This window comes from Protopterus annectens, chromosome 9.part0 (assembly GCF_019279795.1).
Source record: "Protopterus annectens isolate FY-2018-M chromosome 9.part0, PAN1.0, whole genome shotgun sequence".
NCBI lineage: Eukaryota > Metazoa > Chordata > Ceratodontiformes > Protopteridae > Protopterus > Protopterus annectens.
Genome location: NC_056743.1, coordinates 1,925,187,298 through 1,925,208,462, shown reverse-complemented (window position 1 = coordinate 1,925,208,462; position 21,165 = coordinate 1,925,187,298). Strand labels below are relative to the sequence as shown.

Genomic DNA, 21,165 nt, shown 5'->3' with positions numbered 1-21,165 from the left:
CTATTTGTACTGGAAGTCCACCAATGGGTCTGTTTTTGGAGTTCTTCCTAAGTTTATTTCGGTTTGGTATTACTGTTTCTATACAGCTATATATATGCTTATACAGGGTTTCTGTAAACACATCTGCATGGGCTACTACTTTTTCTGAGTTTGGCGGGGCTTGGAATTTAGCTGTGCCGTCGGTTAATAGGAGGTACTTAGCCATGGAAAAGTTCTTCACATTTACTTCAGCGGTATCCACTTTGTGATCTGACCAGTGAGGACATTACACAAGGTAGGAGGGTGCAATGTTCTCTCAAACTGACAAAATCCATTTGAGCCTGCATGTTAGTGGTTGTACGCATCCCAGTTTATGGTGGGATAGATGAAATCACCAAAGAACATGGTGTTGAGATGAACTGAGAGTGACTCCAGTACATTCATGTAAGTGGTATGGTTATTCTGGGTCAGACAGGGATCTATAGCTAACAAGGATATGGTAACAGACTTTACTCAAAGTTACCACTAAGCCATCACAGCTGTTATCTGGTTGTCTGGACATGTAGTAGCTCAAGCACGTCATACTGTCTGACCAATCTTGATGTGCTGACTTGTTATGTAGAGCTGATACACCTCTTGTCCCTTCTTGTGTGGGGGCTGCAATAAATGTGTGAAAGGCATTACAGCCTTGTACTGGGGGGGTGCCCTCCACAGTTTTAAACCATGTCTCAATAACTGCATGGATGTCACCCCTCTCCAGCGTAAGCAGCTCTTCCAGGGCGTGGAGCTTCTTGCTGAGACGTACCACTGAGCAGTACCAGCTTTGGTTTACTAGTTTAGTAAACCGAGAGTTATGTGGGATATATTGATAGATTACTTGATTTGAAGGGATGCTTCATAGCTAAGCAATTAAGGCTGATATACATACCACAAGCAGAAAGTCATAAATTAAAGTGGAAAGGGATGAAGATGAAAAGAAGGGAGGGGTTGAAAAGGACAGAGTATGATTTTGGAAGCAGGCTAAGGAGAACCACCATCATACAGAATATTATATTCATGAAGTAGCAGAAAGTATTTTAACAGCAGCACGGGAATGGAAAAAGTGAGATTTTACTAATAGGGATGACAGCAAGCAGGGGTATAGAAAGTAAGCAAGAGGTTTGGGAGGCAAACAACTAGAAAGGTAAAGGTACAGGAGTAGAACAACACTAAGCAGTACCTTGGATTGCAGATTAGAGACCATCTTTCCTACCCGGGATTGACAGAGTACGGCAAAGAGAAAAGGACTGGGGACTGTTAAAGGAAAGAGCTGCTCTGGCAGCATTTTTAATTGAATCTAGAACAGAACCTGATACTAAAAAAGGGATACTTAGTGGGACATATAAAAATATTGCATAACTATATGAATCAATCAAAGCCAATTAGAAAATACTATACAAAGGAACAATGGAAGGACATACGAATGGTTCCCAAGTGTGCAACAAAGTCCAGAAAGTTTAGCATTTTTGCTTGGAAGTGTCTGCATAGGTATTTTCATAACCCAAGCAGACTTCAGAGAATTTTTCCTCAGGCAGACAGCAAATGCAGGAGGTGTAATGGGGAAGACAGAGGTATCTGGCTAAATGTTTTTTGGGAATGCAGTGAATTGGCAGATTTTAAAAATTCCCTACAGAATACTTTGTTGGAAATGTTGGCGGAGCAACTGGTTGTACCTAGGGAAATGATTCTTCTGATCTGGGATATACATACATGCATATAAATATTTCAAGCATGGGCATAAATGCCCTTCGATTCTGCCAATATACCAAAACACTTGTTCCCATAAGTGTCCAAGCTGCTGTTAAAAATATCTAAACTAGTGCTTGCTTTAACGTAATTTGGTAGTCTGTTCCATGCATCAGCTATTCTGTCAGAGAACCAATTAGTACCCTTCTCATTCCTATAGAACCTTCTACATAGGTTATCTGATGATTCTCTAGTACTTTGTGATAACCCCAAACATTCCCGGAGGTAGTTGTCCCTAAATGCCCTTATACCTGAATAAGATCAGATATCTGTAAGCAGACACTGTACAAGTTTTAGCCTTTCATAATAACTTAAGATTTTCACATCCATGGATGCCCTTGCTATACTTCCGCTGTACTCTTTCCAGTTTACTCATGCTCATCTTCTTATAGGGTTTCCATATTGTTATTCCATATTCAAGTTTGGGCCTAATGTAACTGACAAACAATGACTTCATTATTTTTAATTTCCTAGACTTTATAAATTGTTTTACACAACCTATAATTCTATAACTATCATTAACCGATTGGATGATATGATTAGAAAAACTCATAGCTGAATCTACCTATATACCCAGGTCCTTAAATGAGTCTAGTTTCAATCACTGTGTGCTGTATTAAATATTCACCTTTCAATGTATGTCTCCCAAATCTCATATGCTTAGTTTTTCAGCATATTATTCTCCTGTGCCCAAATGGTCAAGTTATTTTACAGACCTGCCTTATCTGTAACGCATGTAATCAGTTTACCCAGTTTCAGGTCGTCTGCATATAGCCTGTAGAACACCTCAGGTGAAAACATTAGGTCTGAAAGATGCAATCTAAACAAATAAGGGCCTATGACAGAGCCTTGTGGGGAAACCCTGACCAAGGATTTCACCTGTCCAGTTGCTGTACGATACTTGCCATGTCCTATTTGCAAGCCATGCAGCTATCTATCCTATCAACAGTACATGTATACCTAGCTGTACTAATTTATTGATCAGTGTTTTGTGTAGGACCCTATCAAATGTTGAAGTTAAGTCTATATAAATTACATCACAGCACAATCTTTCATTCATAGCTGTTATTATATTGTTATAGAACATCATGTTACAGGTGGTAATAGATCTATTTTCAACATATGCATGCTGATGTATGGTTTCAAGTCCCAACCTATCCAGTTCTGACAATAACTTATCCAGTATTACCTTCTCCATTATTTTTCCACAACATGAAAGCAAATTTGAGGGTCTATATGATTTTGGGTTTGTCCTACTCCCCCTTTCCCTTAAAGACAGGTTTAATAAGCACGTCTCCAATATTGAGGAATGTCCCCATATTTATATGGCCTACTGAATAATAGATATAATGATAATGTAAGTTCTCGCTGAAGTGTTCTTAGAGGTCATTTTTACTAATTCCAGTATCTGGAGTTACCTGGATTTCACTATGACAACTTATCACCCTTTCCGTGGAGCCAAACTGCTTTGCATAAGATTTTGTAAATAAATCTATAATCTGTCGTGTCTGAGAATAAATTTTAGAATCTGCACACAGTTTATCAATTTGTGTCTTTACTCCTTCCACATCTTATGTATCTATAACAAGGTTTCCTATTATGCTCAACATCTTTATATAAACTTTCTTCAATTTTTTCTTGATCTGGTTTCATACTAAGCTTAATCTGTTTGTCCAGCTTGTTTATTTCAGTTTTCAAAGTTGTAGTACAACCTCTCTTCCATTTACTATTTTTTTGTCTCTAACCTTAATCAGATATCTTGTTCTTACAGAAATATATCCCCCTGGTGTTGTATGCCTAGATCCTGATGTTAAACACTTTTTGCACTCAAAACATCTAGGAAAATGAGTCTTCTGATCTGGGATATAAGATCTGACTTGAGCAGACATAGTAAGGCCTTATTAAATTCAAAGCAACTGGCTGAAAAAAATCCATTACTAGAAAGCTGAAACCAAAACCTAAAACAACTGCAACCTAAATACAGAATAGTATATAGATGATATAATTAAGGTAGAAACTTTAGAAAAGATAAAGAGTAAGTTATGTAGAAATAAAAGGAATTTGTGGGAACAATACATGCAAAACAGCATTTAGGACAGTGGTGCACAACCTTTTTGTGGGGAGAGTCACTGCATTAATTCTTAATGTATCTGCAGGCCACCTCAAAACATAGTAAGTCGTTACAAGTTAAAATTAGGTACAAGTGACCGGCATTTTTACTTAAGACAGCAGTCATGAAATTGCCGTTTTTCTACATCAACTGTGCATTTAACTTTATTCTGGCTTGCAGCCATGACTTATTACAAACTCTTGCAGAAAGTTACTACTGTTTACAGACGACAAGTTATAAACAACAAAGAATAATTACTTCACCAGCTAAAATTAGAGGTGTGCACAACTGCAGTCAATTAGGTACGTAAGCACGTGCTGGAAAGTTTGCGTGACTGGAGTAAGGCAGAGCATTCTTTTCACTTTTTTTAAACATTTTTGGTTACTCTCTGCGGGACGGATGGTGTTGCGTTGAAGGCCAGATTTGGTCCCAGGGCCGGACATTGTGTACCGCTGGTTTAGGAAAGGAGAAGTAATGTTTAAGGAAAGGTAAGAACTGAGCAATTTATGTAATGCTGGAGTGAAAGAAAAATATTAATGTATACTGCTGGAGGTAAAAGAAATGTGAATATGTTTTTTTTTTTTTTTTTTTATTACTGTACAGATGTACAATCATATTTTAATGTCATGTTTAAAAAAATCAAAAAAAGACTACAAATGTGAAAAGGGTTCTGTTTATTAGTGCAAATACTAATTTGTTTAGTCATGTGTTAACGAGGTAAGGGAACTGTTCCTGTTGCACCATTTTTTATAACAACCCACAATTTACCCAGATCGTTGGGAGAAAATTAACATGTACAGAGGCGCGTGGACACATGGAAAATGAATCTCCACAAAAAATAGTAAGGCAGCAACTGTAACAACTCTGCTAGTCAGTAACATTAAAATTAATAAAACGTAGTAATACTCATCATTACATGCATGAACTAATAAGGGTGAGTCACTGTACACCACCTACTCTAATTAAGGGACTACTCATGAAGGCATAAACACTGCAGAGAAGAATTCCTATAGAAAGAAGGGGCCCATACAGTACATTCCTTTTTTTTCAAAACGGGTTTATTGTTTTAACATATAAGAGAAATATCATAACAATTTTATACAAGTAATTAAAACATACAGTACATTCCTGAAGGAGAATATATGGATACTCAAATGATAAGACTCCAAGCATGCAAGCAGTCAGAAAAAAAAAATAAAACCACCATTAAAATATCTTCTCCTCAAGAAAGGAGTCTTAACAATTATAAATCAGTTTCCTTAACTGCCAATAGGGCAAGTTTAGCAAAAAATGCATGCCTGAGAAAAACTGTTAAGAGACCACAGCCAGCACCTTCACAGAGGCCTCAGTGCAGTCTGGGAGACAGGCACATGATGGAAAGGGCATCCTGAAGCCCAGAGCTCACAAACTTAAACTGGATCTGTCTCTTTGGGGACGGCATGTCCCACCCCGTCACTATCCTGCAGTATATGCAGAAAATAATGGGTGAGCGTAAGTCTCTGAACAAGAATGCAACAGCAACACTAGAGTGGCAGGCACTGGCATGAAAGCTCGCTCTCAATTCACCCTCAAGCAACAATATGGTGGAGGCATGTGGGCAACTTAATACAAGGTATATTAGTGGCATCAAGTGCAATAAGGGAAAAATGTTTGGAGTTAAACTAGGAAAAACAAAAAAATGCCACCACCCTTCTCCCTTCCTAATACCATTGTAAGGGAAAGTTTACTACTCAACTGCATTAGCACAGAACAAACAATGGCACTAGCATCTCATTAATATTCATTTGGCAGACTGATTCCTCACAGTAATTCTACTTCTGCAGCAGCACAGTATAACAGCACTCGAACGATACTGATTCCTCACAGTAATTCTACTTCTGCAGCAGCACAGTATAACACAGCACTCAAACGATACTGATTCCTCACAGTAATTCTACTTCTGCAGCAGCACAGTATAACAGCACTCAAACGATACTGATTCCTCACAGTAATTCTACTTCTGCAGCAGCACAGTATAACAGCACTCAAACGATACTGATTCCTCACAGTAATTCTACTTCTGCAGCAGCACAGTATAACACAGCACTCGAACGATACAGATTCCTCACAGTAATTCTACTTCTGCATCAGCACAGTATAACACAGCACTCACGATACTGATTCCTCACAGTAATTCTACTTCTGCAGCAGCACAGTATAACAGCACTCAAACGATACTGATTCCTCACAGTAATTCTACTTCTGCAGCAGCACAGTATAACACAGCACACAAACGATACTGATTCCTCACAGTAATTCTACTTCTGCAGCAGCACAGTATAACAGCACTCAAACGATACTGATTCCTCACAGTAATTCTACTTCTGCAGCAGCACAGTATAACAGCACTCAAACGATACTGATTCCTCACAGTAATTCTACTTCTGCAGCAGCACAGTATAACAGCACTCAAACGATACTGATTCCTCACAGTAATTCTACTTCTGCAGCAGCACAGTATAACACAGCACTCAAACGATACTGATTCCTCACAGTAATTCTACTTCTGCAGCAGCACAGTATAACACAGCACTCGAACGATACAGATTCCTCACAGTAATTCTACTTCTGCATCAGCACAGTATAACACAGCACTCACGATACTGATTCCTCACAGTAATTCTACTTCTGCAGCAGCACAGTATAACAGCACTCAAACGATACTGATTCCTCACAGTAATTCTACTTCTGCAGCAGCACAGTATAACACAGCACACAAACGATACTGATTCCTCACAGTAATTCTACTTCTGCAGCAGCACAGTATAACAGCACTCAAACGATACTGATTCCTCACAGTAATTCTACTTCTGCAGCAGCACAGTATAACACAGCACTCACGATACTGATTCCTCACAGTAATTCTACTTCTGCAGCAGCACAGTATAACACAGCACTCAAACGATACTGATTCCTCACAGTAATTCTACTTCTGCAGCAGCACAGTATAACAGCACTCGAACGATACTGATTCCTCACAGTAATTCTACTTCTGCAGCAGCACAGTATAACAGCACTCAAACGATACTGATTCCTCACAGTAATTCTACTTCTGCAGCAGCACAGTATAACACAGCACTCACGATACTGATTCCTCACAGTAATTCTACTTCTGCAGCAGCACAGTATAACACAGCACTCAAACGATACTGATTCCTCACAGTAATTCTACTTCTGCAGCAGCACAGTATAACAGCACTCGAACGATACTGATTCCTCACAGTAATCCTACTTCTGCAGCAGCACAGTATAACACAGCACTCAAACGATACAGATTCCTCACAGTAATTCTACTTCTGCAGCAGCACGGTATAACAGCACTCAAACGATACTGATTCCTCACAGTAATTCTACTTCTGCAGCAGCACGGTATAACAGCACTCAAACGATACTGATTCCTCACAGTAATTCTACTTCTGCAGCAGCACAGTATAACAGCACTCGAACGATACAGATTCCTCACAGTAATTCTACTTCTGCATCAGCACAGTATAACACAGCACTCACGATACTGATTCCTCACAGTAATTCTACTTCTGCAGCAGCACAGTATAACAGCACTCAAACGATACTGATTCCTCACAGTAATTCTACTTCTGCAGCAGCACAGTATAACACAGCACTCACGATACTGATTCCTCACAGTAATTCTACTTCTGCAGCAGCACAGTATAACACAGCACTCAAAATATATTCACCTGTACTGTGTAGGTCTCTAATGAGCTGGAGACAGGAAATGGTTTGTTGCTGTCAGGTCGAAATATGTACGCCCCTGAAACCTGACTGCTCTCACTATTACCAACGCTGGCATTGTACCTATAGAATAAAAGAAAAACAGTCTGTCACTAATGCTGAGAAGCATTCTATATTAATTACAATCGGTGGTGTAAGCATCTACACAGTTGACAAGGGCAAAATGCTTAAGGGGGGTCAATTTCAAAATTAAGCTAGTGGGAGCTTTTTAAGAATACAGAGAGAAGACCCCGTACCTCCTAAGGATGCATCAAAACTGTCACCTGGAACTAGACCTGATGGTTACAGTCCACCTCAGGCACCAGCTGGTGTCCTCAACACCTGAACTGATTAAAATAGCCATTTCACTATGCAGCAGCTTCCAGCCCTTCTTCACAAACACCTTCCTGCAATTCAGCTTCTGGTTACCTAAAGTGTCAGCAGCTGATCCCACAGTAGTGCAACATGTAATGACGTCCGTGAACAGGCAGGTAAAGCCTTTATGACAAGTACCAGCAAAGCTACATCCAGAAATGTAGCTAATAATGACTTGTGTAAACAGGCACATGTACCATTACGGCAAATACCTGGAAGTCTCATCCTTAACAGTGCAACAAGTAATGATTTGTGTTATGCACATATACTCCATATGGCAAACATCAGGAAATCCCATTTCTAGCTATGCAACAAGTAATAGTATCTTTGAAAAGAGATGTGCACCCTTTATAGCAACCACCAGCAAAGCAGTGAAAAATGACTTCTGTGAACAGGGAGATGCAGCCCTTATGGAAAGCTCCAAGAAATCCTGCCCCAATCGACCTATCACAATTGGTGCAGTTCAGCAAGGTGATATTCATGCAATGCAATGTCGACAGCGATTCCAGCCATGTCTACTTAACTAGGAGACGGGTTAATGCTGTTCTGTGTACAACATCACATGAACTATGCTACTGCTGTAAAAATCTGGAAGCCAAATATCAAAAACAGATATCGTGGCTGCCCTAAAGTGCAAGATCTGAAACTGCAGCTTCTACATCTAAAAGAAAAAATAAACTTCAAAGAGACAATAAGAGCACATGGAAAAAGTCCACGACACTTCTCAACGTTGTTTAAATTTTATTTAACACTCCACACACTAAAAAACAGCACCTTCAGGCTACTAGATACGTAAAAAATTAATGCTTTCTTAACAAATGTATAGCGTTTTCGTCTGCAACTAGACTTCCTCAGATGAGATGCATACATTAAACAGAACTCCACTTAAATACTTTCTTTCTTAATTAGTTAAAAAATTTAATTGGCAGAAAACCTTACAAGCCCTTCCCCCAAGTAAAATCATGTTATCAAAATAATTAAATAAAATCCATCAGTACATAAAACTCATATTTCAATTATGTAAAATGCACAGTTCCTAAAACAATTAATGCTATCATTCATAAAAACAATTCATTCATAAAAAATTAATTAATTGTACTATCAAAAGGTACCTAATATTGCACCATCTTCAGTTTAAAAAAAAAATGAAACACAATGTTAGAACATTAAATCAGTTCTGCAAGGGGGCTTTGCCCCTCACCCTACAGTGCTGCTGCATATTTATACTAACTCCAAGACTGAGAACCTTGGGGTACAGCAAATATTTTCAGGTACTACAATCATGGACTTCTCCCCCCACATTAGCACTTGCAGGTCCACTATTCTCAGGAATGCAATTACAGTTCTCAGACTTTCAAAAGACACACCAAAAAATGTGACACACACATGACACATTGCCTTGTAAGACTATGAAATGAATTTTCCTTTACAATCAATAAAAACACATTCTCAGCTTAAAATATACTTTCCACAAGAGGAAAGCAAGTTTAAACAATGAAAACAATATGTGGAAGGTTTTTCCCCAAAGGGAACTTATCTACCCCGCAAAGGAACAGCATAAACAGACAGCTGATCCTGCAAAATGTGGACAGGAGCATACTCTTTGGTGCCCGGAAAGGTCTATGGAGCTTGGCACCCAATTTAGAAGCTGGCCGGCTGTTACATACTATGCAGGATATAATCCCACATAGCTTAGGCTACTGCAGCAGTGATCAATGTGAAGACAGTACAGTTGTGTAAAACCTTACCATAACAGCAGATGTCCTTCTCTTCGCTGGTGCAGTAGTCTACAACAGGGATTCCCTGCCAAGGGCAGCCTGATGTCTGGCTAGTATACCCAAGCCTTTTGGTTGTAAAGGGTAAACCGTGCAGGACACCATACATGACATGCATGTTCTCCACACACACCATAGCTGCTAATGGTGATGTCCAGATGTACCATCCTCAGAGCTGAAAAGCCCCAGTAGGAATGAAAGTTCATGGATAAAAGATGGTAACGCACATCCAGAAGGAAAAAGGACCGAAGAGGGAGGGAGAGAGGGAATACTGCAACAGTGAAGAAAAGGACATCTACTGTTATGCTGAGATTTTACATAACTGTACTATGTCCTTCCATATCACTGTTGCAGTACTCTTTACAATAAAGTGCAATAAGACTGAGAGGAGGAATGGCCAGCAGAGCCCTTTAGGAAGCCATGGAGAATGGCCCTTCCAAAAGCAGTTCTGGCCCTAGAAATAACATACAACTTGCAGTACTTGGTAAAGGTATGCAAAGACATCCAAGCAGCTGCTCAAGAATACAATTAGTATCCAAACCCTTGAAAAAAGCACCAGAAGAAGCCACAGCCCTAATGGAATGAGCCTTAACAGAGGAAGGAGGCTCTTCCCATGAAAAGAACATAAACAAATGGCTTTAGACATCCAAAAAGAAATTGGCTTGCTTGAAAACAGCCAATTCTAAAGATCTAGGATGAAAGAAAACAAAAAGCTGTTCCAATTTACGAAAAGCTTTAGTCATCCAAGTAACAAAGTGTTTATTAAAATTCAAGTTGTGCAAAACCTTCTCAACTAGCAGACTGTGGAGAAGGGAAAAAAGTGTGCAAATGGACAGACTAATTAAGAGAACTCATTAACCACCTTGGACATAAAAGGAGAAGGGACACCCTACCCTGTCCTTATGGAAAACCAAAAACTGAGGAAAAGCCAGAAGAGCTTGCAGCTCAGACACCCGTCTGGCAGAATTAAGGGCCAAAAGAACAGTCTTCCAAGAACAATGCTGTAAGGAAGATGAATCAGCAGGCTGAGAAGGAGCCTCAGTCAATTTTTTCTAAAAGAACATTAAGGTCCCAAGAAGAAGGGACAGGCTGCCTAGGAGGCCTGATGTGAAGGATGCCTTTAATAAACTGTTGGGCCTCAAATCTAGAAGCTAAAGGGGGAATCATAGGCAGATAAGCAGAGATACTTGATAGGTGGGGGCCTTAACAGAAGGCTATGCCAACATAGCATTGAGCAATTCACACAAATAAGTGAGAACCAAAGGAACATTCACAGTAAGTGGATTGAGGTTATGAGAAAGACACCAAACAAAAAACCTCTTCCATTTGGATAAGTAAGACTTCCTAGTAGTGCTCCCTGGCATCCTGCAGGACCTGGAGCATGTCCTCAAAAAAAAAGGTGTCTGTAGGGGGGATCAAAACCCTATCACCCACAATGTTAATTGAAGAGTAGACAGATGAGGATAGATAAGGGATCCCTTGTCTTGTGTGAGTAGGTCCACCCTGTGAGGTAACTTATGATAAGTGCCCTTGGCAAGATGCAGAAGAGGAGGGAACTAATGCTGTCTGGGCCAAAATGAAGTCACCAGCAAGACTTTGGGAGCATCCTGTCAATCTGAACAGGACATTCGGAATGAGAGGAAGAGGAGGAAGGCATAAAGAAACAACTTCCAAGAAAGAGTGAGGGTGTCCACCTTCCATTCCAGAGGGCAAAGGACTCTGGCACAAAATAGAGGCAGCTGTCTGTTCAGTGGGGAGGTAAACAGATCTACTTGAGGAGCACCCCACTGGTGGACAATGTCTAGACACATATCTCTGTGAAGCATCCACTCATGGGATTGTGTTAAGGACTTGCACAGAGGATCTGCCACTATGTTCTGGTCTGAGAGAATGTAAACCTCCTGAAGTGTCAACCTGATACTAGATGGCCAGCTCCCAAACCTGAAGGATTAACCTGCATACGAGATAAGACCTCGTCCCGCTTGCTTGTTGACATACCACATCACTGTGGTATTCTCTGTGAGAACCTTGAGGGGCCCTGGAAGAAAAACAGAATGAGAAGCCTGAAGAGCCAGCAGAAGCTCTCTCATCACTTGGACACTGTTGTGGTCTTTCTTTTGTCGAAGTGACCAAAGACCCTGCACCTTCAGAAGGCCCCCGTCCCATGTATGAGGCATTTGTGAAAAGTTCCTGAGAGGGGATTGCAGGTTGAGAAGGAAGTCCTGGGTTGAGCGAAAACTGATGAATCCACCACTGAAGTTCCAGCTTGAGGAATGGAGGATGAGGGACTAGAAAACCTAAAGGATGAGAATATTGAAGCCAAAGTGACTTTAGAAACCACTGGAGCTTCCTCCTGTGGATCTTGGCTAGAGGGAGCATAGGAATGGTGGAAGCCATGTAACCCAGAGCCCTCAGAAAGTCTCTGGCTGTGACTGAATCCAGAGGAAGAAGGGAGTGAAGAAAGCAATGAGAGTCAAGGCCTCGGGAGGAGGCAGTGATGTCAGCATCGGAACAGTCTGGGTCCTGCATCCCCGGAAAACATGATCCTGAGAAGGAGTCAGAAATTCACAGTAAACCTCGGGCTTTGCAACACAGAAATGGTAAAGTGTAGATTGTCAAGTAAGATCTCTTGAGAAGAGGCTTGAATAAGGTCGTCCAGGTAGAGAAAGACCTGTATCCACCTTACCCTGCAGAAAGCAAACACAGGAGCGAGGCATTTGGTGAAGACGTTTGGTGCAGTAGAGAGGCCAAAGGACAAAGCAGGGAACTAAAAATGCCAGAAAGCAACAGAGAAAGGTAAAAACTTAAATGGAACTACAAATCTGAAGATACGCATCCTTGAGATCTAGGGAAAATAGAAAAGGCTGAGAAAGAAGGAAAAGAAACCCGGTTTGACGGGACAACATCTGAAAGAAAGGTTCATAGGTTGATATTAGGCTATCTGCCCTAGGGCATTTATAAGCCTAGCCAGAGTGTCTTTAGCTTTCGCCACCCTTTTAGATTAGATGACTGTGCCTCTGTATAGTAGGTCACACAAGGTAACTCTTTTAAGGTTAGTTTACTGTACACCTCTGTCAAGCAGGGACACAGAAGAGATCCCAGGGGTAAACTTACGATCTCCCATCCACTCGTCAAGATTTCTCTTGAAGAGGGTCAGTGAGGGGCTCTGCCTAACATGGATTGGGATTTTGTTCCAGAGTGAGGGGAGCCTCTGGGATATAATCTGTCCCTCCAGCATGTACTATTTATTTCTGTGCTGAGGTTCAAGTCCCTGGAGCATGTAGCACTAAGGGATTTGGATTTCCTGAGGTGAAGCATGTGCATTAATTCTGGGTTGGACATGGCTTTATACATCAGACACAGATCGCCTCTGAGTAGGCGGTACGCAACTGAGTAAAGCTGGAGTTTCTTTAGCCAAACTGCATAGGGCATCTGTTTGAGCCCCTTGATCCTCTTGGTGAGGTACTTTTGGGGTCTTTCCAGCTGCTGCAGGTGCCGGGTAAGGTACATCCCAAATGGGGCATTGTATTCAATTACGGGCCTGATAAGTGATGAGTAGAGGGGCACAATGACCTCTCGATCTAGATGTGAACCCTTTCGTGATAAGGTGGGCTATAATAGAAGGTCTTTCTAACCACTTTGGCAACGTGATTGTCAAAGGAGAGATTGCTATCTACTTGGGTCCCCAAGTCCCTAATTACTTTTTCCATACTTAATGGATTACCACCTATGTGGTAATTTGTGGGCACTTTGTTTTTCCCAAAGGGGATGACTATGCACTTTTTGGCATTTAGCTTTAGGCCATGGCTCTGGCACCAGTTATCCGTCTCTGTGAGACCCTTTTGGAGGATGCTTGTGTCAGCCGGAGAGTCGATTATGGCACCCAGTTTGCAGTCATCTGCAAACTTGGTCAGCCATAGTCCACCCGTGTTAGCCTGTACCTTGGTGAAATATATACCGAACAAGAGAGGTCCCAGGACTGAGCCTTGTGGGACACCACTTGTAACTGGTTTAGAGTCTGACATGGCACCTGCTATTCTGACCATGTGGGTTCTATCCCTGAGCCAGTTTGCAACCCATCTTGTGACATACGGGTTGATATTTAAGCTGGTGAGCTTATTTATGATGCCAGAGTGGGGTATTGTGTCGAAGGCTTTTGTGAGGTCCAGGTAGGCTGTGTGGACTACCTTCCCTTCATCTATGGCTTTGGTAACTGTTTCAAAGAAGTCGACCAGGTTCAAGAGGCAAGATCTGCACTTAAAGCCGAATTGGGTAGGATCCAGTGTCTGGAGGTTCCCAATGTCTTTCTTTATGATTTCCATGATGATACACTCCATAGCTTTGCAGACCAGGCTAGTCAGGCTTATAGGGTGATAGTTTCCGGGGTCTGTTGTGGCACCACCTTTGTGGAGTGGGACACCACTGGTGCTGTACGCCATTCCTTGGGTACATATCCTGTAGTAAGGCTGAGATTGAACAGTGACTTTATATGAGGGTTTACTTCTTCTTGGAGCTTGTGTAAGACGCACCGTCTGGTCCCATTGATGCTGTGTTTTTTGCTTTGGAGAGGGCAGCTCTCACCAGTGCATCTGTGATCTCAGGAAGGCTACACTCTGTTGGGTTAGACATTTGCTCTTTTGGGGGGGGGGGGGGGAGTTTGCACTGAACCTTTCTGCCAGGATGTTGGCAATGTCTGTGGGTTCAGTGTATTTTTTGTCATTTTGCACTAGCTCAGAGCATATCTGGGAGTTGCCTCCCAGGTTTCTGACATAACTAAATAAGGCCTTGTGATTATCTTTAGTGTCTTGTGCAATTTTTCTTTCGAAGCTGGCCTTAGATGATTTTATGAGGGATCGTAGTTTCTTGCTAGTACTGATCAGAGACGCCTTCCCTTTTTGGGATTTTGCTCTATCATGTAGTAGCTTTCTCCTTCTGTTGTATAGCTTATTTATGGCCATGGTCCACCAGACAGGTCTCCTGCCTTTGGAGGAGTGAGTCTTGGTTTTATTTGGGATAGCATGCTCCATGCATTCCTGTAGGTGTCCATAGAATGCTTTTGTAAAGGATTCTGCATTTTGGGCCATATTTTCCACTTGCCCGGGGGATTTGAAGGATTCCACCTTGGTTTTGAGAAGTGTGAAGTTTGCTTTTGAGAAGTTCTTCACCGTGGTTACCTTGGCTGGGGGTGGGGACAGAATATGGATGTCCAGTGAGATTAGTTTATGGTCTGATCTTACCAATGAGGGGTATACCTCTGGTGTGGAACATAGAGACCCCATCTTGGTGATGACCAGATCCAATATGTTTTCCCCACTTGTGGGAGTGGTGACCAGTTGTTCCATAGCATTTGAGTTTATAAATTCCAGGAACCGTTGGGCGAGGGTGTTTGGGCTTGAGTAGTTTTCCCAATCAATGTTTGGGTAGTTGAAGTCACCCAATATAATGGTGTTTGGAGAGACCTTCATATTCTCCAGTGTTCTCAGGAAAGCCGAGTGAGGTTTCTGTGTTTGGGAGGGCGGTCTGTAGCAGACTATAAACTGAAAGGCAGTTTTGCCCACTGTTAGTTGTACATGGATGGTCTCAAATATGGATACTCCCCCTCCTTTTGTGGTTCGGTCTGAGTTTTAGGGCCGAAAAGCATGGTATGAAGTATAACCTGTTAGTGCTGAGGTGCTCTCGAGAGCCTTGAACCAGGTTTCTGTTAATGCACAGATATCGAAATTCTCCATACTGAGGAGAGTCTCGAGTGCGTGCATCTTGAGATTTAGACTTCTGACATTGAGCAGCATTACCCTTAGTTTTTTTTTCTTTGTGTTGTCTATGGAAATGGGTTTGTCTTTTGAGCCTTGCCTAAAAAAGGCACTATGGGGGGAGGCAAGAGCCTTTGCCAGTATTCGAAAACTCAGGGGTGACAGGTGCAAGCCGTCTCTAGTGAAGCAACGTGGCTTGTCGAGCATGTCATCCCAGGCTGACAGACACTGGATCCCCTTTAGATGACACCAATACTTTAGCCAATTGTTAAAACTGATCACTTTGTCTTTATACTATGGCATCGTTCTTGGTGACAGTAAGATGCTACTCAAGGTCAGGGTCATACGGCCTGGGCTACATGATCAAAGAGCTCCTCTATGTCTCTTTTCATGTAGTCAAGGGAGGTACGTCTCAGGTCATTCACACCAGCATGGACAATGACGGAGTCATATTTGTACTTGCTTTGGAGTTACCTGAGTGCTTGTGTTATGTGGCGGATCCTGGCACCCGACAGGCAGCTTACAGTAACCTTCTCCTTGTTCAGCCTGGTGAGTGGGACGTCAGTGTGTCTGACAATAGAGTCACCTATTACAAGTGTATTAGGTGTGTTTAGCCTTAAGGGCTGTAACTGTGTGGCACACTGACTTTGTGAGCTATGTGCTACGTGGATATTGTTTCGTGGTAGGTGTTGCTTGGATGTCTGCTTTGGAGGTCTCTGCTGCTTAGTCAGATTTTTATTTAGAGCCTCTGAGTATGTTTTTGTGAGTTTATGTGTTTGGTTTGCTGATGCGATAGGTCTATGTGAGACTGGATTTGTGGTGTGTGTGGTTACCTTCTCCTCCTGACAGGCTGTGCCAGTACTGGTTTGAGAGAGCTTAGCCTCCAGTTTGGCTATATAGTTGCATCTCTCACATATATTTGAGCTTGTTGGGAGGAGGAGAGGGTGGTCTGTATACATAAGGCAGTTGTAACATTGCCTCAAGATTCCCAGATTCACCAGCTGGACTGGAGAGTAAACCCGAAACTGACCTTTGGACATTCCTGAATAATAGAGGGAACTACTTATTGACTGATCAGAAAGAACCAATAAGGAGCAAGTACTTAAAAGGAGTATAAGAGGATGTAGTGCTTAAGTTTATCAGTGTTTACCTATGAGATTACTTATACGAGCAAGTGCAGGGCTTTAGAATGAAAATAGAGAGCTTATTTTGAGATTTAGAGCAGTTCTAAGGGAAAAAGTGAAGAGCAGACTTTGTGGAGCCGGGAATAGTTTAAACCTGTTTAAGCGACGCTGCTCTGTGTGCAACACCGCACAAAAAGAGAGTTGCAGGGTTTTGAGAGAGAGAGAGAGAGCAAGGAGTTTGGAATTGACCCAAAATGGCCAATAAAACTACAGTTTCTAGGCAGTAACCACTCCTACAGGGACAGGCAGGCTGTTCAGTGTTAACCACTGCCACTGGTGAACACAGAGACTTCCCTTTAGCCCAGGCAAGCACTGGCCTCCAAGAAACTTGCAAACAGTTCAGAACAGCAACTCTGTAACTGAACTTTCTTTTAAATTAGAGAAAGTGGGAAAATAGCAAGTTTTTTGTTTTTGTTTAAGGATAGCAGAGACACACAAGTAGCAAACTAGTCAGAACAGTGCAATAAATGACCCCAACACGTGTGTGCTAGGTCAGAGGCAGGAAAAATGCAATTTAAGAAAAACAATTTTAAATTAAGTGCAACACAAAAAATGCAGTAAACAGGCTCTAGGTATATTCTAAATACTGTTTCTAACCCAGATATCAACTTTTGCAATCAAGAAAACGCCGGAAAAATAGGCGGCAATGCAGTTTTTCTAAGAAATAAATCACAAGGGACCTTTAAAAAGATGTGTAGCTGAGAAAGATCCAGAATTGGTCTCCAGGTACCTTCTTTCCTGGGGACCAAGAACATTCTGGAATAAAGCCCCTTCTCCCTCCCTTTGAGGAACTGGAACTTCTTGAATTGTTCTCTGAGCCAACATGCCCTGAATCAACTCTGGAAAAAAAATGGCAGCTGTTCCTGAGGAGGCTGAGGAATGCCCAAAAAGGATGGGGGGAGATTTCCAAGCCATGTAATAATCCTGGAAAATTATGGAGGAACACGAGTCTTGTGTGTGCTTTACCCAAATAGGAAGGGACATGGAAAGACACAGAGAGGGAGGAATGTGACTGAGAAGAACAAAATAGTCAGACAGCACCTGTTTTTTTCAGGAAAAGGAGGCTTCCGAGTAGGAATTTGGGTAGCCTTAGCAGAGGGAGCCCTTCTATCACCCTTTTTACCTTTGGTGGGAGTACGACACTGTCTACGAACAAAGACAGGCTTATTAGGATAATTCCTCTGAAACGTCAGCACAGGGGAAAGAAAAATATGCTTAAACTCCTGCAAGGCCTTGCCCTTTTCTTGCAGGGACTTAAACAACTCTGCTGCAACAGCACCAAACAAATGCTTATCATCCAGATGAGTATGCATCAGTTTAGCCTTGATATCACCAGACAAAGCCTGAAGTCTGAGCCAGGAGTACCTCCTCAAAACAGATTCAAAAGAAGCAGCACTAGATGAAGCATGGCTGCATTTAATGTACTGGTGATCTACTTGGGAGGACGTCCCAAGCAAAGCATGAACAGAGGCCTTCTCCTCAGAAGCAGGGAGATCAGAAATAGCCTGACAGGCTTGAGAGAGAGGAGCTAAGATGTACCTAGTAATGCGTGTGACAGTTAACAGCTCTAAAAGCCAGGGTAGCAGAAGTACACACCTTCATACCCAGCCCCCTCCATGATTCTGCTATCCTTATCAGATGGCAAAACTTTAGTGGAAGGTAACAATTCATATGGCTTATCTGAAGCAACCAATACCACACAGGGGTCAGCAGAGGGACACTTATAAATAAACTTGCAGTCCTTGGTCAGTCCTTGGTCACTTTATAAAAACCTATCAGTTTTTTTGGAAGCATGGAGTTGGGAGTCAGGAGCCTGAAAAGCAGTGGAAAAGGCATCCAGCAGGGCTGCAAGAACATGAGGAACACCAGAGAGTCTTGGAGACTCCATTTGTAGAAGCTCCTAGCACCTCTTCTGAGCATCAGACACCTAAGCACAGTTCAAATTTAAATATTCCATCATTCTGGAAACATCATCACCAAATGAAATCTCAAAGGAGAGCCATGACTGACAGACTCTTCTTCCTGAGAATCACAGTTAATTGGCAGAGGAATAAGTCATGGATTCTTTGTCAGAATCCTGGGTCTCTTAACAGTAGAAGACCAGGTGGGAGGGGGAGCAGGAACAAAAACACCCTGTGGAATGTTGAGAGCCATAAGGGCATTAAGCAGCCCTTGAGTGAAGTTTTGCCATTCACTCTAAGGATCTTTAGGAGCAGGTGAAACAGAGTAGTTGTGTAAAATCTTATCATAACCACAGATGTCCTTCTCGTCTATATGTTGCAGTATGCATAACATGTGGGTGTCCACCAGAAGCTGGCCGTATACAAAAAGGTGTAAAGCTACTGTAAGCTACATGCGATATTGCACATAGGATCCCATCCAATGCCAGTCATAAAGTGATGCCAGGTATATACAGCAAACTTTGGCATGTGCCATCCTCAGAACTGAATGCCCTACGAAGAACACCAGCCCAAGGTAAACCGAGAAACACATCCAGGAAACAAGCAAGCATCAGGGGAAGGGGGGGATAGAACACTGCAACATATAGAAGAGAAGGACAGCTATGGTTATGGTAAGATTTTACATAACTATTCTGTGTCTTTCTACTCATATGATGCAGTATTCATAACATCAGGGAGAATACCAAAGCTCATGCAGAAGATAAGAGTGGGAGGAGGGGCAGTAGCACACTCTACAACCCCCTGAAGAATAGCCCTGACAAACCAGCTCTAGATGTAGATATGCCTTCCAACTTGTAGTGTTTTGTGAAGGTATGGACAAAAGACCACATGCCTGCTTCTAAGATAGCGGAAGTATCCAGACCATTGAAAAAAGCAGCCGAGGAAGACACAGCTCTAGTGGAATGAGCCTTAACTGGAGATGCAAGGATTTTTCCATGAGCCACATAAAAAAAGAAATAGCCTTAGAGATCCAGGAGGAGATTGCCTGCTTGGAAAAGTACAGTTTTGTACCTACCATAAATGTAGATGTTCGAAGATCCACATTGCTGCAGTCCTTACTTATGGGTAGTCCGCTGTCCTCGGTCGGCCCGAATACCAAAGTATTAGGCTGACGTCGGTCATGGGCGCACAGCCCTGACATCAGAGCGTCAGGGTATAAAAGCGCATGACCGACGTCATATCCTCAGTCTTTTCTTGCCCCAGATGTCAGAAGGCCCTAAAAGAAAGGCCACAGCCAAAAAACAGAGTACCTTCCCAAAAGATATGCTCAACTACAGCCATCACCCAAACCATATAACCATGCTAAGCTACAGAGGGGAAGGAGGGAGGGAAAATTGGACTGCAGCAATGTGGATCTTCGAACATCTACATTTATGGTAGGTACAAAACTGTACTATGTTCTTCATCTCACATTGCTGCAGTCCTTACTTATGGGTAGAATCCCAAAGCAACGGGAAAGGGAGGTTGGCAAAATCATAAAGCATTAGGAGCTGCTAAGATGCCCTGTAATATTGCAGTGGCAAATCCAGCCCTAGACTTAGAATAAAGAGGAAGGTGGTAATGTTTAGAAAAAGTATGTACTGAACTCCAAGTGGCTGCTTCCAAAATATCCTTCGTAGCTACCCCCCTTAGAAAGGCAGTAGAAGTTGTAGTAGCTCTAGTGGAATGAGGTCTGATTCCAGCCGGAATCTCCTTACCATGATGGGAATAACAAAAAGAAATACAAAACCCAATCCATTTAGAAATAGTTTGTTTTGAAACAGGTTTACCCTGTGAACCCAAAGCAAAAGAAACAAACAACTGCTGAGACTGTCTGAACTCCCTGGTTCTGCTCAAATAATAATGCAACTGCCTGTGAATGTCCAAAGTATGCAAAATCTTCTCCCCTTTATTTTGGGGATTTGCATAAAAAGTAGGCAAATGAATAGTTTGGTTTAAGGCCACACTAGAAACCACTTTAGGCATAAAGGAAGGATTAGTACGCAAAGATAATTCAGAAACCCTTCTCGCAGAAGTAATGGCCAACAAAAAAGCAGTCTTCCATGACAAATACTTTAACTCGGCAGTAGCTGCAGGCTCAAAAGGTTGTAGAGTAAGCTTTTCCAACACAAAATTGAGATCCCAAGCAGGAGTAGGAGCTCTACGTGGGGGTCTTATGTTCTTTGCCCCTCTGAGAAACTGCTTAAAGGATGAGAGAATAAAGGAGGGTCACAGTCATAATTAGCCAAAATGGCTGCAGCATGAACCTTTATGGAGGAGAAGGACAAACCTTTGTCCAATAACTCAGAAAGATATTGCAAAGAAGCACTCAAATTAGGCTTGGAAACATCAAAGTCCTTCCCTTTGCTCCAAATAAAAAATCTCCTCCATTTATTAGCATAAACTTTCCTTGTACTAGGCCTCCTGGCCTCCAAAATAACATCCAAAACTTGTTGTGGAAGCTGAGAACCTCCAGAGTCTAAAACAGAATATGCC

At 42.1% G+C, this 21,165-nt stretch overlaps 1 protein-coding gene across 1 annotated transcript in view; it reads right to left on the bottom strand.

Moving 5' to 3' along the window:
- The window catches only part of MAN2B1 (mannosidase alpha class 2B member 1), a 1,009,708-nt gene that overhangs the window by 295,454 nt on the left and 693,089 nt on the right, over positions 1 to 21,165 (bottom strand). The window contains exon 16 of the mRNA XM_044084731.1: positions 7,612 to 7,729. Coding sequence (XP_043940666.1) covers positions 7,612 to 7,729 — 118 coding nt within the window. The remainder of the gene's footprint in view (positions 1 to 7,611; positions 7,730 to 21,165) is intronic.